Source organism: Sinocyclocheilus anshuiensis, unplaced genomic scaffold (assembly GCF_001515605.1).
Source record: "Sinocyclocheilus anshuiensis isolate Anshui unplaced genomic scaffold, SAMN03320099.WGS_v1.1 scaffold304, whole genome shotgun sequence".
Taxonomy (NCBI): domain Eukaryota; kingdom Metazoa; phylum Chordata; class Actinopteri; order Cypriniformes; family Cyprinidae; genus Sinocyclocheilus; species Sinocyclocheilus anshuiensis.
The window spans coordinates 324,414-342,826 of NW_015555737.1; the positions used below are offsets into that span (position 1 = coordinate 324,414).

The 18,413-nt window shown below is 35.2% G+C and overlaps 1 protein-coding gene across 4 annotated transcripts in view; it reads right to left on the minus strand.

Annotated features, from left to right (window-relative positions):
• Positions 1-1,313: 1,313 nt before the first annotated feature.
• LOC107673148 (protein arginine N-methyltransferase 8-B-like) overlaps positions 1,314-18,413 on the minus strand; it is a 27,177-nt gene continuing 10,077 nt past the window's right edge. For all 4 annotated transcript variants that reach the window (XM_016466644.1, XM_016466643.1, XM_016466641.1 and 1 more), the window contains 8 exons: positions 17,314-17,469; positions 11,812-11,875; positions 9,092-9,234; positions 8,895-8,982; positions 6,886-7,001; positions 4,504-4,654; positions 2,426-2,547; positions 1,314-1,986 (listed from right to left, as the gene is read on the minus strand). In XM_016466644.1, the coding sequence (XP_016322130.1) occupies positions 1,903-1,986; positions 2,426-2,547; positions 4,504-4,654; positions 6,886-7,001; positions 8,895-8,982; positions 9,092-9,234; positions 11,812-11,875; positions 17,314-17,469 (924 nt within the window). In that variant the 3' untranslated portion in view covers positions 1,314-1,902. The remainder of the gene's footprint in view (positions 1,987-2,425; positions 2,548-4,503; positions 4,655-6,885; positions 7,002-8,894; positions 8,983-9,091; positions 9,235-11,811; positions 11,876-17,313; positions 17,470-18,413) is intronic.

Below are 18,413 nucleotides of genomic sequence, written 5' to 3' on the forward strand. Positions count from 1 at the left end.
ACATTTTACGTAGCTTCAATTAGTTTTCAGCTATTTTATTTACTATTATCTTGATAGATGCTCAAATCAGGGCAGAATAATCATTATAAAAAAAAATTTAACATGTAAACCTCAAATTCAATACCAAACACCCAGTTGAAAATACCATTATGCATGAGGAAAACATTCCTTGCACAGAGAAGATAGTTATTCACACTTTACAATATTGCACAATATTCCACCAAGGAATCAGATAAATACCTATAGTAAAAACAAACTATGAACAATAAATATAACGCATAACGAACAATGTGCTTTGCAAGTGAACTGAATGTCTTTGGTGAGGACTTGAACAGTATAATCAGCTGTGACACGGGGGTCACAGATGGACCGGGACGATCCCAGTCATGGCCTTGGCAAAGACTCTAATAAGAGCACAGGTGAAGAGCAGCAGGTGCCATCAAGCTCATCAAGATCTCACCGCAGACAGAGCCAGCATTTCACATGCCATCTGTATTTTGATATGTATCATGTGCTGGTTCTCTTTTTCTATTTTCATCTCTGTGCTCAGTTAGCAGATGTAAGTTGAAATGTAATTCCACACACCTAGAATCATAAATAATACTAACAACATATTGCAGTCTCATAAAGTTACTAGAAAAACAAATGTACAATTTTACCACATCCGTGTATTGCAATCAGTCTTTTTGTCTTGTAATTTCCATTATTAGCATCTGATTTGTTTTCCTCTGATAATCATAGGCAAGAAACGTTTTTTGTTTGGTTTAGAACTGTTATCGATGCCACAAATCTTAAATTTTATAATTGATGCACTGTTCTCAGGAAATGGGTGTCCACACGATGTACTATATATAATTAATAGCATGCAGAACCTAATGATTTTATATGATAAAATTACATTTGGTGTGTAATTCACAGACCTTTTAAAATAAAACAAATTATATTTTTAAAAGTTTTGTTTTTATTGCAGTATGAAACTGCCATGCAATTTGGATGTCCCCATTCATCACAATATAATATAATAGCTAAATTTAGCTTTTATTGAAATTCAAATATTCTTTTATGGTCTATGTATAATTACTCAGTTAAAAAAATGCTGATTATGCCATGACATTTAAACATAATTTATCTTTTTGGTAAAACATTGTGGTGAAAAAAAAAGGGTTTTCTTATAGACTTCATCAATATTTATGTATATTAGCTTTGTAAAGCATCAGTTGTATTTGCCAACCTTGTAGGTGCAAAAAAAAAAAAACATTAAAGCTTTACAGGAAAAAAAATATTGTTCTTAGCATTGGCCAATGATATTTAAGTAAGCAATGGATTATTTATAGCAAAAAACTGTACTATTTTATGAGAATGACCTGGATTTTGTTAAAACCTGATTTAAATTATGAGATCACTTACTTTACTGCACTGAAATTGTTAAAGTCCAGCAAATGAATTATTACTATGTCAGTGGAGTTATTCTCGTAATATGATAATATGTTAAATTGAGATATTTTTAATGCCTGGGACTTGGAAGCACAACCTTCAATATTAAATATCTTATCTCACACTCCTAATGTAAAAGCAAAGTCACCATAAACTAACACTTAACATTCATAAGAGCATGACATTCTTTTGTTTGCAGTGGGGTGTAGTCATAGTTAGCCCCTGAACAGTCGGAGAGATGGCGTACTAGTGCAAGCTAGAGTCGGCGAAGGCAAGGCTGCTATTGCTAGAAGTGCCACTCCGCTCCAAAAACGTTGGCAAGACTCCCAGAGATAACAACTTCTGTGCTGGTCTTTCTCTCTGTCTCTGTCTCTTCCCAGCAGCAGGGCTGTAGCTGTGATCCGGAGCGGCCCCTGCCTCTGCTTCTCTGAGTACTGTCACAAACCGTCTCTCGCCACTGCTGGATACTTAGCGCATCTTATAGTCATGAGCGATAGCGGCCTCACATAGCTGACCTTTAAAATCCAGCTCAAAGGTAAAGTCCAGATCACGCTGGATAGATAAACAAGAAAGTTAAATTGCATTTTAATTATAAGAAAAAACTACATAAGAAAGTTGCATTGAAAATTTTGGGGGAATTATTATTATAATTATTATAATTTTGTTTTTTTTCCAAAAGAAGGTAATACTTTTATTCTGTGTGGATGAATTTAAAATGACTTATAACATTACATCAAAATTCTATTTTAGAAAAAAAAATCATAGATTTCCACAAAAATATTAAGCAGCACAAATGCGTTCAACAATAATAATAATTAAAAAAAAAAAACTTCTTGAGCATCAAATCAGCATATTCGAATGATTTCTGGAGGATCATGTAACACTGAAGACAGGAACTAACTGACTATTTAAAATAAAATAAAATAAAATAAAATGGGTCTTGAAAGCATATTTTACTTTTTAAAAATTATTAAATTAGGTGGGTTCTTACTGCGTTCTTCTCGTTTGGCTTCATGCTGACAGTTCCGACTATCTCCTCTCCTCTTTTCACAGTCAAATATTCCTCCAGATAAAACACTGTCTGCTTCCAGTGTGTGTACGGGGCATCTGGTGCTACGGTAGAGAAAATATATACAATAAAAAATATTAAATATATAACACGTTGTTACGCTGCTCTCTGAAACACTTGAGTCTGATTGATCAGTTGTTGGATTCTGACGTCAAATATAATGGCCTCTACGGACCACTCTATGCTCCATAGCCTATATATAATTTAAACTTCAATATCTAAATCTATATTTCATGTCAACGTATATAATTATTTCAGAAGCAGCCATGCAGTAAGAAGAATGAACTACAGTGAGCTGATCAATATTACAGGGCCATGATCATCCTGTCTGTGTGTGTGTTTTTAAAATAGACAGTGAACAGTGAATCTTGTACTAATGCTGACAAATTCACTTCACAAATTCAGATTTTAAAGCCTTGCCAAACATAAACCTCTCTAAGCCTGTATTTCTTTCAAGACCGCTGCCAAAAAAGATGCAAACCCTATGGGTGTGATTTAGAGAGAAAATAAGGACCCGAAGTTTGTGTCTGAGTGTTAGTTTTCTTGCCAAACAAAAGATCACTTGAGCTTCCACCCATGAGGAAACGCCTGTGCTGACTGAGCAATACACTGAACCTCAAAGATCAATAGAAGTTAACAGAGCCCTCAGATCACTGTCTGGGAATCACAAAACACCTTACAACACTGCAACTCAACATCAGGAGTCAGGTGCTCTCTTGACTATACAATACATCAAGAGAGGATATGAAAAAAAGTCAAAACCACAGCAGTCAATCTGCTTGAGCCACATCCTTTTAGAAGCACAAATCTGCCTCAATATTGAAATAGAGAAATAAAAAGCGACATAACCAACAGAGGGCGCTACTCGCCATTGTGGCCTTGCTGTACTAGGTTTGCTGTTGTAAACCGGATTAAACTAAACAAGAACAAGAGCACCATCGGCGTTGTGTTAGCTTAAAGTGCCCCTATTATGGATTTTTGAAAATTACCTTTCATGCAGTGTGTAATACAGCTGCAGTGAATGGAAACATCCTGCAAAGTTTTAAATCTGAAAGTGCACCGTGTATAAAGTTATTGTCTCTCAAAAGAAAGAATCGACTCTGCGAGTCGTTTTTAAAACGAATCCCAAGCTGTTTCATGTTGAGGTCAACATGAAACATTAGCATATTGCCCGCCCACTTGTTGGTCTTTTCCTGTTGGTCTGAATGAAAATGCAAATTCATTCTTTGCCACTAGGTGCTGCTTTTGGAGCAGTAAAACTAGCTGTTTCCCCGGTAACGGCTGTAAACAAAGCAGCACTGCGCTCACAAACGCTGCTTTATCAGGTATTACAGGCATGATAAAATGAAAATGAGACCAATCGACCAATCACCGCAGATTAGCGTCACGCAAAGGAGGGGTTTGGAAAAATGAATCGTTGAGCGAATCGTTTGGGAGTCGTTGAGCAAGTAAGGTCAAAATAAATGCATATTATAAGACAATGAAAGTGTTTTTTGACCTTGCATGCATGTCAACCTGTTGTTGGGGACTCCCAAAACCAAAATATGAACCTTTCATAACCCATAATAGGGGCACTTTAAGGTACATAACAACACATATACACTCTCGTTTCGTTAATATTAACATGATGTGGCTTGGTAATCTTCTAGAATGTAAAGTCAAGAAGCTTAAAATTATTCATTCATGAATCTTTGTTATTTTGTTATCCTAGAGCCGTTGAGGAAACACTTCATTGTAGGACTTGCAGGCTTATGCTCTTCATAGACGTTATATACTACTAACACTTTATAGTAACTTTAATAACATTATATGTTTATGCATCAAAATATGTAGCTGGTTTTCATTTAAGAAATCCGTTTACTTTATTCTTGTTGTCTATTTTGGTTTAATTCAATGCATTTGGAAGTGCTGTGTCAAAACTGAGCCACTAGAGAGCAGACATCAACCACAAAGTACTGTGATCCAAGATACAGAACATAGAGAAGTATAAAACACGACACCTGTGGAGAAGCCAGTCTTTTTATGACACTTGGTGAATTCGATATTGAAGTAGGTGACCAGAGCATGGACATAATCGTTCCTCTGGATCTGCAGACAGAAGGAGGAGGTGAAGGACAGTTCCTCTGGCTTCACCGTGTAGATGTCCACTTCCTGAGAAAAGATGAGGAAAGCTTAAAGTTGCTATTTCATGGCCTAAGGAACTTAATGGCATTCTCAGCTGGGTTTCTTTCAAAGGAATATTTTAGCCAAAAATGAAAAATAGCTGAAAATGTACTCACCCTCAGGTCATCCAAAATATAAATGAGTTTTTAAGAAAATAAAAAAATCTATCATTAAGGCATTTTAACTTTAAACCATTGCTTCTAGCCAAAATATGAATTTTCCTCTAGTGGAAAAGTCCATTAGGAATTTAATGAGAAATGTTTGAGCTCATTTTGAGATCTTTGACTCTTGATTGCCGATTTTAGTATCTTCTGAACACAGTGTGTGACATTGGAGGAGATGTGAAAATATTGGGGTCTTGAGATAAACTTGAAAAGCAGGAGACTTCTCCATTTAATCTCAATGCTGTCCAGGTGAAACATGAGATCTCTTTAGTAATTTCTCTTTACTGTGGGAGAGAGTAAAAAAGTTCAGCATCAAGCTTGATGTAGGAATTTAATGAGAAATGTTTGAGTTCATTTTGAGATCTTTGACTCTTGATTGCCGATTTTAGTATCTTCTAAACACAGTGTGTGACATTGGAGGAGATGTGAAAATATTGGGGTCTTGAGATAAACCTGAAAAGCAGGAGACTTCTCCATTTAATCTCAATGTTGTCCAGGTGAAACATGAGATCTCTTTAGTAATTTCTCTTTACTGTGGGAGAGAGTAAAAAAGTTCAGCATCAAGCTTGATCTCTATCTCTTCTTCTGAAATGTCATACTGTACTGCTAGCATTTCAATAATCATGTTAGGATGTTATTACTGCTCTTGGATCAGTACATTCAGACAGCTGTTTCAGCCTCCATCATTTCCCGACAGTAAACTGAGCCCTGCCTCCACCACTGATATATTTACCTGAAAAACAACAGGAAACTGTTAAGTGTAAACCTTTCTCTCTTTCTCTGTGGTTTTATATTCCTCTCACTCTCCATTAGATTTCAAGTCTCCCATTTGCAAACGTGTCCGATCTACTTTAGATTAAGTTATAAAGCTCAAAGTTTGAAATGGAGCATTAATCACTATATCAAACAAACCAACAGTGTGTGCGTCACACTTCAATTCACCACTTAATTTACTGTAAGTGCCTTCATCCATTATGTCCCAGCTCTGCTTCATTTGGCAGATCTGATCTTTAAAATAAGTTACTTTATTGAAACTTTAAAGAAAGACTGGAGTAGAATAGGCTGAAATATCGCGATATAATTTCCTCTAAGGTCAGTTCAGGACACGCTTCAATCAGTAGAAAAAGAAATGACTCCAAATGGTATTTGGCCAATTAAATGGCACCTAAAATGCATGAATGTCATTGCATTATATTTAAAATATATTTTATTTTAAAGTAAGATAGCAAAAGTAAGATATGGCAAATATATATTATTAATTGAATATTAATTATAACATAGTGATGTCAAAATTCACTTGTAGCATTTAAAATGTTTGATTTTACTTTTGCATTTTTAATGTTTTTACATTATAACATGAACATAATATTCAGATTTTCAATACTGGTGCATCCTTAGTTAAAGTTAACTAGAAAAAATTGCTAGTTAGATTTGAGACAAGGCTATCATTATTTGATTGTAGATTATGGTTTGATATTATGTTATTTAATGCAATACAATTTATATACTAAGTAGCTTAAAAAAGGCCCTCTATATGTGCTTATCTATATTTGTACAGACAATGATTGACAAACGCAAAATTCTCAAATGACTTTATTTAGACCTCTACATATTAAAAATTGTACTCTGACTTACATCAAAGTTTTAAATTGGATTAGTTGTGACAGAGCTGCTAAATTTATATCTGTAAAAAGCTGAAAAAGCCTTTTGTTTCAAATATATTTTTTCATATTATCTTTCAGCAGTTAAAATGAGAGGTGTGCAGATACATTTCACAGTCCATCTGTGGAGCCATAAACTTTCCAGGCTTGATGAATCCGATTCAACCAATAATCATCTCATCAGAACCTTCTCCAGTGGTTTATGATGAAATGAAATTGCATTTCAACGGATCATTATGTAACTGTCACACTGAGTGATACAGCTAATGATCAGTTACACACTAATGCTGCTGTATTCTCTGTGGATCTCACTTGAGCTTCCCATCTAGCACACATGCGGTGAGAAACATGCGCATACAATACTTGACTTCTGCGAAGTGTTTTAATGGCTGACCTTGATCAGGCAGGCGTTGGATACCACTTGTTTTGAGTCCACGATGTCCACCAGTGGTTCTTTCATAGCTACGTTCCTGATGCAGGTCATGTCAAAACCATAAACGTTCTCCCACCCTGCTCAAACATAAAATTATTTGAGTTTTGATAAACAGCATAACTAAGGCCCAAAAAATACTCGACAAGTATGTAAAAATAAGCACTTGAATACATCTCAAAATGTATTCGAATCCACATGTAATGATATATGATATATGATGATATATGCGAATGATATATGCATTGTAGAAGGCATTAGCATAAGCTGTCCTATGGTCAGTTTTCTCTTTAACAGCTTGAAGAAAATCTGTAAAAGTTAAAAAGTTAAACTTTTCATCTACCATGCATTCAAATAAACATCACTTTTGTGTCTATGGTTTTTAAGCATCTGGACCCCAAATTTGTAATTTATTTTTATGTTTATTTATTATTATTATTTATTGATTTATTAGTTTCGTTTTTTGAAGGAAATTACTACTACTTTTCAGCAAGGATGCATTAAATTGATCAAAATTGACAGTAAAGACTTCAACACCTTAGACTTAAAAAATTATCTTTCAAATGAATACCGTTCTTTTGACCTTTCTTTTCAATAAATAATGCTGAAAAAAGTATTTCTACAAGAAATATTAACGCTAGGGTAGGCAATTTTGTCTAGAAACATTTTATAATACTGGTTGAGGTAGGCCCTATTTTAATAATTTGTATTTATTTTAATTTAATTTTAATTTATAGGATATACTTCAGAATGCACAGAAACAGTTAAGGGTGTAAGATGCTGTATTTAAATATTTGCGAGATACAGATCTGATTAGAAGGATTTTTTTTGTGGGATTTTTGTTTGTTTGTTTTTTTCCTCTCCCATTCCTCCATCTGAACTTCACATTCCATCCGCATCTAAGTGGTAGAAATGCACCTTAAGTTGGTTTGCCAACCACCATAAAATGCAAAAGAAGCAGCAGAAGAACATAGGTATTTGCATACCTCTGTGCAGCCAATAGCAAGAGTTTGGGGACGTGGCCACTGTAGCAAGCTGAGCCAGAGAGTGTTTAGTAGGTGTGGAAAAATAATTTATTGAAATTAGTCTACTTTTACCTTTTGAGACATGCCTTCACTTTTATAGAGCTGAGGAGCTGTATTTGAGTTGGTGGAAGCGTGACGCATAAAAGGGGCAATCAATGTTTGTTTGAAAACATACTTTTCTTCTGCTAGGTGACACTAGTAGCGCAGAAACTGCCTACCCTAGATTTTAAAAAAGTGCAACTGTTTTCAACACTAATAATAGTAAGAAATGTTTCTTAAACAGCAGATCATATAATTAGATTGTAAGATGATCATGTGTCACTGAAGACTGTAGTAATGGCTGCTAAAAAAATTCAGTTTCAACTTTCAAAATATGTTGAAATTAAAAAGTTATTTTAAATTGTAATAATATAATATAATATTTCACAGTATTATTGCCTTGGTTTTATTTATTTATTTATTTTTTGGTTTGTTTTCCAGCAGAAATATCTAAAAATCTTTAAAACAAGATACATTTACTTGAGAAGCACCATAGCATAAGATCTTAAGGCTTGCCTTCATAGATTTGATCTTGAATATAAAATATTTTGTCTCACGACCTTGACAGATATTTTGTTTTTAACTTTTTTATGCTTTAAACAGTAAAACAAAACAAAACAGTGAAGACAACAATGCACTTATATTCAAGTCTTCAAGACACTTATATACAATCTATGAAAATAATTCTTTAAATCTTATGTGTGAAAATGTATGCTGTTTAAAGGATGTTTTGATATTTTAACTGAAGGATACACACAAAAAAGTTTTTAAATGTATTTATTTATTTGCAGTATTATAGACCTATTTTATTGTATCAGCTTAGAAACTTGTAAACATGATTGTATTTGGATAGATAAAACCCTACTATAAGAATATGAGATGTTTCTGTGTGCGTGTTTTGGGACTCACAGTGGATCCTGAAGTCCTTGTACTGTCTGTCTTCAATGGCCACCACATATAGAGCAGCCCTGTCTGGGAACATCAGACCTCCAGGTTTCTAAAGATAAAAAGCAGTGTGTTTGTTCATTCTGTAGAGACACTGGCTGTATATAAAGTACACACACTCACATGTACGTTCTGTACTACACACACACATGAACACTGACCAGCCATTTATCTCTGGCGTAGATTACTGTGTTGAGCATGGACTCATAAAAAAGGCAATAACCCATCCACTCTGAGATGATAATGTCCACCTGATCTACCGGCAGCTCTGTCTCTTCCACTTTCCCTTTAAAGATGGTTATAACTGGAACACAGACAAATAAGGCCACAGAGACACTTGACAGATCCTTCCTACTCTTTGAATTTTTAAGGCCAGTTAAAAGATGTGGGTCAAACCATGCATGTATGTGAGAGAGACTCCAGCTAGGATTGCAGCATCAGCTTTTGTTGAACTCTCAAGAAAAGATACTGCAGTGGTCTAACGCCTGATCAAAAATGGAGCATCATGTTATAGCAATGTCTTGTTCTAGCTAATAGAAAGAGCCTTAAACCATTAGAAATATGCTGTTTTCTTTCAAACTAAAGGCTAACTGAAAACATACAGAAAGTAAAATGTTTAAAGGCCAATTCACTCCACACAAACAAGTTGGCTGTTGGATTTAGAATTTTATGAAAAATAACTGTCATATTCACACTGCTCCAACAAACACCAACAAATTTCGAGTCAAAGAGAGTCAAGTAACACCGTGTCTACACCAGACGCGAAAGTTGTCGCATCGCGCCGCATCCAGTGTAGACAGTGTCACTGATTATAATCAATAGAACCTCGATTGTATTTTATCGCCGCTCGCATCCGGTGTAGATGGTGTAAGTCTGACTGGGGAAGAAATGGATGATCCTGTAACCACAATCCAAATTTTACTGTTATCAATGTCTTTGTGTGTCATTCTTCGCCTGAAAAGGTGGCGAATAAGAAAGAAAGAGTCCATGGTTGAAGCTCGCTTTAAGTGAAATATGCGCATCGTCATGGCAATGGATCGTGGCCATGTCATATTACGTCAGAGTTTGTTGTCTTGAGTTTGTTTGTTGGAAAATCATTTCACACTGCTCAGACATTCCACGACCCAACAAACGCCGATTAAGCATGTCCAGTCGGGTGAAAACAAACTCCAACCAACACCGACAGGGGTAACACACTGATCCAACATACTCCAACAGACTAGTTTGTTGGTGTTTGTCTGTGCAGTGTGAATTGGCCTTTGACTATGACATGTTTTTATGACTACGAATAATCACACTGTACACAGTATTTTGTCTTGTTTTCCAGTAAAAACCAGCACTTTAATTACTAAGTAAATCTATTTTGTTTTAGGGTCAGGAAGAGTTTTTATTTATTTATTGAAATAAATTAATACTTTTATTCAGCAAGGATGCATTAAATGGGTCACAATTGACACTAAAGACTTTACATTGTTACAAAAAAATAATATTTTAAATAAATGCTGTTCTTTTAAATATTCTGTTCATCAAATATTAAGGTATCAAATTTCCACAAAATATTAAGCAGCACATTTGTTTTCAACATTGAAAATTGTAAGAAATTATTCTTGATAACCGAATCAGCATATTAGAATGATTTCTGAGGGATGATGTGACTGAAGATTGGAGTAATGATACTGAAAACTCAGCTTTGCCATCACAGGAATAAATTCTATTTTTAAATGTATTAAAATAGACAACAGTAATATTTCAAAATAGTACTGTTTCTATTGTATTTTTGCCATGATAAGCATAAAAGACTTCTTTCAAAAACATTAAAAAAAAATAATGAACCCAAACTTTTGAAAACGAGACAAAAATACATATTAATGTCTTTTTTGGGAGGACAGTTTCCTTGATACTCATTTTATCATTTATATTTATTATAAATCATACTGAACATTTACAGTTTTAAGGGTTAGTTCACCCAAAAATGAAAATTATGTCATTAATTACTCACCCTCGTGTTGTTCCAAACCCGCAAGACCTTCATTCATCTTCGGAACACAATTTAAGATATTTTTGATGAAATATGAGGGCTGTCTGACCCTCCCATAGACAGCAAGGTAACTACCACGTTTCAGGTCCAGAAAAGTACCAAGATGATCGACAAAGTAGTCGAAGTAGTTTGTTTAAACCCTTTAAACAAAGTAGTGTGACATCAGTGGTTCAACTGTAAAGTTAAGAAGCTATAAGAATACTTTTTTGCGCAAAGAGAACAAAAATAATGACTTTATTCCACATTTTCATCTCTACTGCGTCACTTGTGGACGCGCCGCCACACGCTCTATGATACTGTCGTGAACGCGCGTCCAAAGTGATGCAGTAGAGACGAAAATGCGGAATAAAGTCGTTATTTTTGTTTTCTTTGCGCAAAAAAGTATTCTCGTAGCTTCGTAACTTTACAGTTGAACCACTGATGTCACACGGACTACTTTGTCGATCATCTTGGTACTTTTCTGGACCTTGAACATGGTAGTTACCTTGCTGTCTATGGGAGGGTCAGAGAGCCCTCATATTTCATCAAAAATATCTTAAATTGTGTTCCGAAGATGAACGAAGGTCTTACGGGTTTGGAACAACACGAGGGTGAGTAATTAATGACATAATTTTCATTTTTGGGTGAACTAACCCTTTAAATTCTCTCTTAATATTCAGATACTGCAGAGGTTTTAAATTATGTATATTTAGGAGGCTGAATTGAAGAACACTTGACAACCACTCTTTATCCTGTCGATGTCTCATCCTATTTGTCATTCTGTTTTTCTCACACCCACACAAGCAAGCTAACGACACAGCAACACATACTTATACAATATCTACACACATTATATCTGCTTACCACTGTCCAGGTGATTGGCCTTGATGATTTTCTCAGAGTATTCTGATATACTTGAGCATTCAATCTGAGGAAGGGGAAAAAAACAGAACAATGTGAAGATTTAAACTTTCTAGTTTGTTGATTCTGTTATAGCTGGTAGACCTCTTATTACCCTCTTATTTCAGACAAGACTGAAACTGATTATTCCAATTAGTGTGATTTGATGAAAAAAATTATTTATATGAAGAAGAAAAAATTGTACAGGCATTGTACAGGCCCCAAACTTTTGAACGCTAGTGTATCTTGTTTTTGATGGCTTACACAGATGGTGTCCTTCCCCTTTACAGTCTCTCAACATTGAGAGCTTATGATTCTTGCAACTTGCAGTCCTGCCCATTAGACATGTTCCTCTGATCAGCCTCCAGCCACCCAAAGAGCCTTATTTAGCATTCACAAACAGTCCAGATTCCTGTCCCGTTGTCAGACAGAAATATATGTAAACGAACACACAGAGTAACGGGGCTGTCAGTGGCCCGAGGCTAAAGGGAAGAGGAGAGATTCAGTAGGAACCCATCAGCTGTATAAGTGAGAGGCTGATTCCAGACAGCACAGATCCCTCTGCCTCATGACGTCCCTTGTGTTTTCCCAGCCATCGTTAGTGTCCATAGCCATCGCCGTCAACTCCAGTGGAGCACACGGAGTCAGTCAGCTTCGCTTCAACTGACAAACAATCAGAACCTACATGGCAGGCCCACCTGTTTCTGGAAAAGTTTCACGTACTGCAGTGGGTCAGCATTGAGTTTAAAAGTAATCAGAGAAGCCCATAACACAGTCAGCACATTTCCACTCTCAGAAGAAAAGTGCTTGATGTACATGATCAAGGCGAGAGGAAAGTGCCTGGGCCTGAGCTGCGGTAAACAGTGATCAAGGGCAAAATTTTGCAAACAAGACAACATTAAACATGATGATTTTATCTCTTTCTTTCATTTACAGTTTGAGATATTTGGTGAAAATATCCATTTTAGTATAGCTCAACAGCTACTAGCATGCTTTGTTCATTCACAAATATTTTGCTAAGCATTAATGGACTTTTCCTGGTTCAATACATGTCATTCAAGAAAATAATTTGACTTTTGCTTCAGTTTGTAAAACTGTTCACAGTAATGCACTTACAATGGAAGTCTATGAGTCTTTGTACCAGCATAAATGTTAAAATAGATACTGTTTCAAAATTACAGCCATGAGACTGCAGAATTACATGTTAACATGTACTCAAATAGATTTTTGATGTTCATTTCATTTAAACAATTTAGTGTGATTTGACACCATTTTCATTTAGCACAATTGTATCAGGTTTCTGGTTCAAACTTAAAAAACAGTTACCATTTGGCTTAACTCTGTGTTTTCATTTTGAAAGAACATGTTTCGATCAAGTAGCTCAATCAAAAAGGTAACTTACTGTGCTAATTTCCACTCATGTCATGACAAATTTAAGAAAATTAAGTAAGTTTTGCATGGTATGTGTAGGACATAGCAAAAGGACTGTTTCCAATGAAAAAATTATGCTGGTAACACATAACCATGAGTTTATCCACCTAAAACAGCAATTAAAAACTGCTAAAAAGATAATTTAGACAACTTTTTGTACAGATAAGTAATATAGTCACAAAATTATAAGTATTAAATTACACTTCTCGTGTAAATGCATTACTTTAAACTTTTTTTTGCAAACTAAGAAATTAGTCAAAATTAATTTATGATAATTGACCACGTTATAGGTGCAAGTTACATGTGAAAGCAAATAATTATCTAGTTTTAAACATCATGAACATCCACAAAGTCATGAGCTATTAGTAGGCCATGAATGTTTTACATTTCCATTTATGAATTTGGCAGACGCTGTTACCTGAAGCAGGTTATATTGCATTTTATGCTATACATTTTATAAGTTTATATATCCCCTGGGAGTTAAAACCCATGATTTTGGCTTTGCTAACACCATGCTCTATTTTTACAGAAGTTATGCAAAATTTATTATTAATTATAAAAAAAAAATTATGATTAAATACCAGGGTTCCCACTCTAAGCCAAATGTCAAATTCCCTGACTTTCACTGACTAAAAAGCTGAATTTCCATGACCTATAATGAACGAAAAAACAGGCCGCTGTTGTGCTGAGCACTGAGACAAAAACCAGCTACAGACAGTGTTTTAAATCTATCCATTTGCAAGCTCTATTTACTTGTTCATAGACGTTTTAAGTACAAACCTATGTTAAACACACATACACACTTTTAAACTACTTTTTTATTTTTTTTTTGCTTTTCCCTGTTAAATGCACTTTAATATTTTTCTGTACTATTTTTACATATATTGACTTATGGTTTTTATGCTTTCAGGGGTTAAACGCTCTGAAGGCTTTTCTGTTTGTCATCAAGTTCATCATTCAGTCTTTTTATTTATTTTTTCAGTCTTTTTTATTTTATTCACATTTAGTTTTTGCTTTTCTGTCGTCTACTTTTAACACCCAGTCTTTGAAGTGGTCATTTTGTAGCCAAAGCTCTTGAAATGTACATTTTCCTGGCATGTTTGCCTTATGCTGGGTACACACTAAAAGATTTTTAAAATCTTATAAGATCTTCAAAGTGTGAGAGACCACAAACATGAGGGAAAAATATCCTAGATTTAACCGTTTTGCTCCTATAGTGTGTGGTGTCCTCAGGGTCCCCCTCCTATTCAACATGTTGAATATTTACGATTTGCGATCGGGGCGCCTCCGACATTCTTCTGAGCAGATTCAGTCACTCTTAACACACCTCACACCCAGGAAAATATGATAAGATAATCTTTAGAACCACCAAGATAATCGGGACATTACCTAGGATTGTCGGAAGGGGAGAAATCGGCCCAAAATCAGCCCGATTATCTTGTGGTGTGTACCCAGCATTAGTTAACAGTTACAGCCTGGTGACTGCATTTTACTTAAGTGATTGCAAGTTGACAAGCGGGAAGGGAATAAAATGGTGCAGAAAAATAGCTGCCTAACCATAACAATAGGCAAAACGCGGGAAACAACGCGATAAAAAAAAAAAACGTATAGAAAAATTACATTTTGATAAATGGAAACTAAAATTTAAAGCGACAAACAAAAATCCCTGATATTCCATGACTTGGACAAAAAAATATAAAATTCCCTGACTTTCAATGTCTGGAATAGACCTTTTAAAATTCCATGATATTCCAGAAATTCCATGACCCGTGGGAACCCTGAAATATGTAACCAGCTGCCAACCAGTTCGAAACAAACTACTCAGTTTAAAATATTTTTAAAATAATTAATAAAGATAAATATATATAAAATACATTTTTAACTAATGTGGTAATTATAGGGTTTGCTAAGGTGGTATTGCACATACTTAATGGTTAAAAAATATGTCTGTAAACTTAACTGTTAATGTCCTGGAAGAAAATGACTAGTACCTTTTACGATTTTCTACAGATTTTGTTCTTATAGTGTATGGTTAGAGGTTTATTCTAAAGAGCTACATGGTTTTTGCCTGGCAGACAGTAAAGTGGGTGAAAAAAAAGCCAGAAAACTTACAATAAAAGACAGACAAGAACCATATATTCACCTAACTTTTCAATGTGGACGTAAGATATTTCCTGTGAAATGTGCAAGACTTCCAACTCATTAGTCACTATAGGTAAATAATAATAAGAATAACTGCACAGTAAACTGTACAACTATTTCCGCTAAAACCCAATGTGTTCATGATTACGATAAAAAATAATTAAATAGATCATTAATGTAACAACAAATACCAGTTTTCAACATCAATCTGCATAATGGACTGTTTTTGTGCATCTAAAATAACTAAACAACTGAAACCCTGACACAATTCAAGTTCAAACATGGCAGTGTCCGTTCATGCGTTAAAAATAAGGTGGATATAAAAGCCAGAATATTATGGCAGAGCATTTTGAGCTGGCAAGCATCACTCAAATTTTCCTCAGAAAATGTAATAATCTTGTTTATATCCTGCATTGCAATTTTGAGCAAGTGGTATTTTTGAGTTTGTGATGAGCTGCACTGTAACATAGACACTGAGGAGAGTTTGCGCTCTCTGGCATTTAAATATGATGAAGCCATTCAGAGAATTGTTCATTATCACAGTTCAACTGGATAAGAGCAGCGAGGTGCAAACCATATCAGCTCAATTACAGCAGAGACCGCAGCTCAGACAGACACCCGCACGCGACTTAGCTTCCCGAGGTAGTTCGCTCTCCTCTGAAAACTGAGAAAAGCTCTCAGAACATTCTGTCCCAAGAGGTTTCCAGGACACACGAGAGTTTCTCTCTCTGCTCGTACTCTAACTTGGCTTAACAAGCTTTGGCTTTAGTTCTCAAAGCGAAAGTGCAAAACAAGCACCACATGGTTAATGTGGCCTTTCTGACCTTTACTGCTTTTTCCAAAGTCTCTTTCTCAGATTTATCCAAAGAGCCAATTACCACAGCCTCACAATGTAGCGTGTTAGAGCCTGATATATCAGCACGGCCAATACAGGCTGCCCACTAAGAACCTTCACTAACCACTGGGGAGGAATGCATTGAAGGGGAGAGCTTTGAATGGACAGAACAGGAAGTGAGAAAGAGAAATGGAATGAAACTGAAGGTATTGCAAGAGAGAAAAACAGAAGTGGCCCCTGAAAAAAAAAAAATTCTACGGTGGTGTTATGGTATAGTGCTGGTATAACATGGTAGTCCGGTTGCGTCTTGATTGTGTGTGTGTGTGTGTGTGTGTGTGTGTGTGTGTGTGTGTATAGCGATAATGATAAGCTGATCATTAGTTTCATACTCAAAATCGTTTAACAGATAAATTGTCTTAAAATACTACAGTATTATCTTAAATACTTCAGTATTGTCTTAAAATACAGTATTTTGTCTGAATACATTGAAAATAAAACAATAAAATATGTAAAAATGGAAAATAAACTTAACATTTAAACATTTATACTATTGATATTACTATTGACTGTAAATCTGATGTATAAATCACAACATATATAAAACGGACTAACTTGACTTGATTAACTTTAATTGCATTACATTATGATGGCAAAGGTAATATAAATGTAAAAATGATTAAATGAGCATGCAAAATTAATTATCTAACATTGGCTGATTTATAATGAATACTGAATGATTAATGAGTTATAACATACAAGTGTTTGTGATAATATACAAAAACATGCATACTGTAGAAAGAGACTAGAATATCACGTTATGGCTTTTAAACAGACCATTTTCCTGTTTTGAACTTATATTTATTATCCTTATTATGAAATAAGTAGGTGGTAATATGACATCATATTTCCCTACAAAAGAGGATTATTCGTTTGCACCTTCAAAAGCTCTTGGTGCGACTGCCACACATGATGCTATTTTGAGCTGTGCGAATGGTTCCAGCAGGGTAGGAGGCTACAGGCTCATGTGGTTTTAGGCATAAGGAGGGCCGCCCTCTTACCCCATACACGTGCTTGGCTCCGGCCTTGGCAGCAAACATGGAGAGGATGCCAGTACCACTCCCCACGTCCAGCACGATCTTGTCCTTGAAGATGTGTTTGTTATGGTACATGGAGTTCCTGTATGTCAACGTCCTCACTTCGTCCTTAAGCATTTCCTGTACATTCATGCACAGATATACACACACACAGTCACATTTTAAGGTCCAATTCTTACTATTAACTAACTATTAACTTTGCCTCAATAAACTCCTAATTCGCTGTTTATTAATAGTTAAAGCTGCAGTCTGTAACTTTTTTTGGTTAAAAATGATCCGAAATCAATATTTGAGCAAGTACATAACCAGCCAGTGTTCAAAACTATAACCTTACTTTATCCTGATTCACAACGGTTAGCTTATAATAATGTTTTCTAATTCGAGTGGTACGGGTAGGTTTTCGCAGGAAATTCGAGCATGCTGCTGCGACATTACGTCACGTCTGTAAACATAAAGATTGAGTCCCGGCTAGTAGGCTATATCGCATGTGAGGATCCTGCAGGTGGTGGATCGTTAGCCTTTTCTCACAGCAGCTGGAATAATTACATTTATCATTTTGATGGCAGATTGTAATCCAGAAAGGATTATGTGTTTATGAAACACATGTGACTGAAATTAAATTATTTCATCTGAATACAGATTATTTTAAAGAGAACCAGTTCGAAGGAAGAATAATTTGCTTTTTGGGTTAAAATAATTTCTTAATATGAAATTCGAATGGTATTACAATTAGAGATTAGATTATACAGAACTGAAATCAACACGCTAATACACACTACATACACGTAGTCACACAACGTTGATGTTGTTAACATTAACAATTTGAGAACAAAGTATAACAATAATAATAATTTGCACGGTTTAATGTGATATGAGCTAATCGATCGTTAAGATTTAATCACCATTGGTAGCACGATTTATTGTAATGTTTTTTTCCTCAGTTGGTCAGAGCAAAAGTGGCAGACTTGTTACTTACTTGTTCTGATGACAATATCCAGTGAAAATTCTTATTTGGGTCATACTTCCAAGACGTAGGCTAGAATCTGTGATTCCTAAGTACAGTA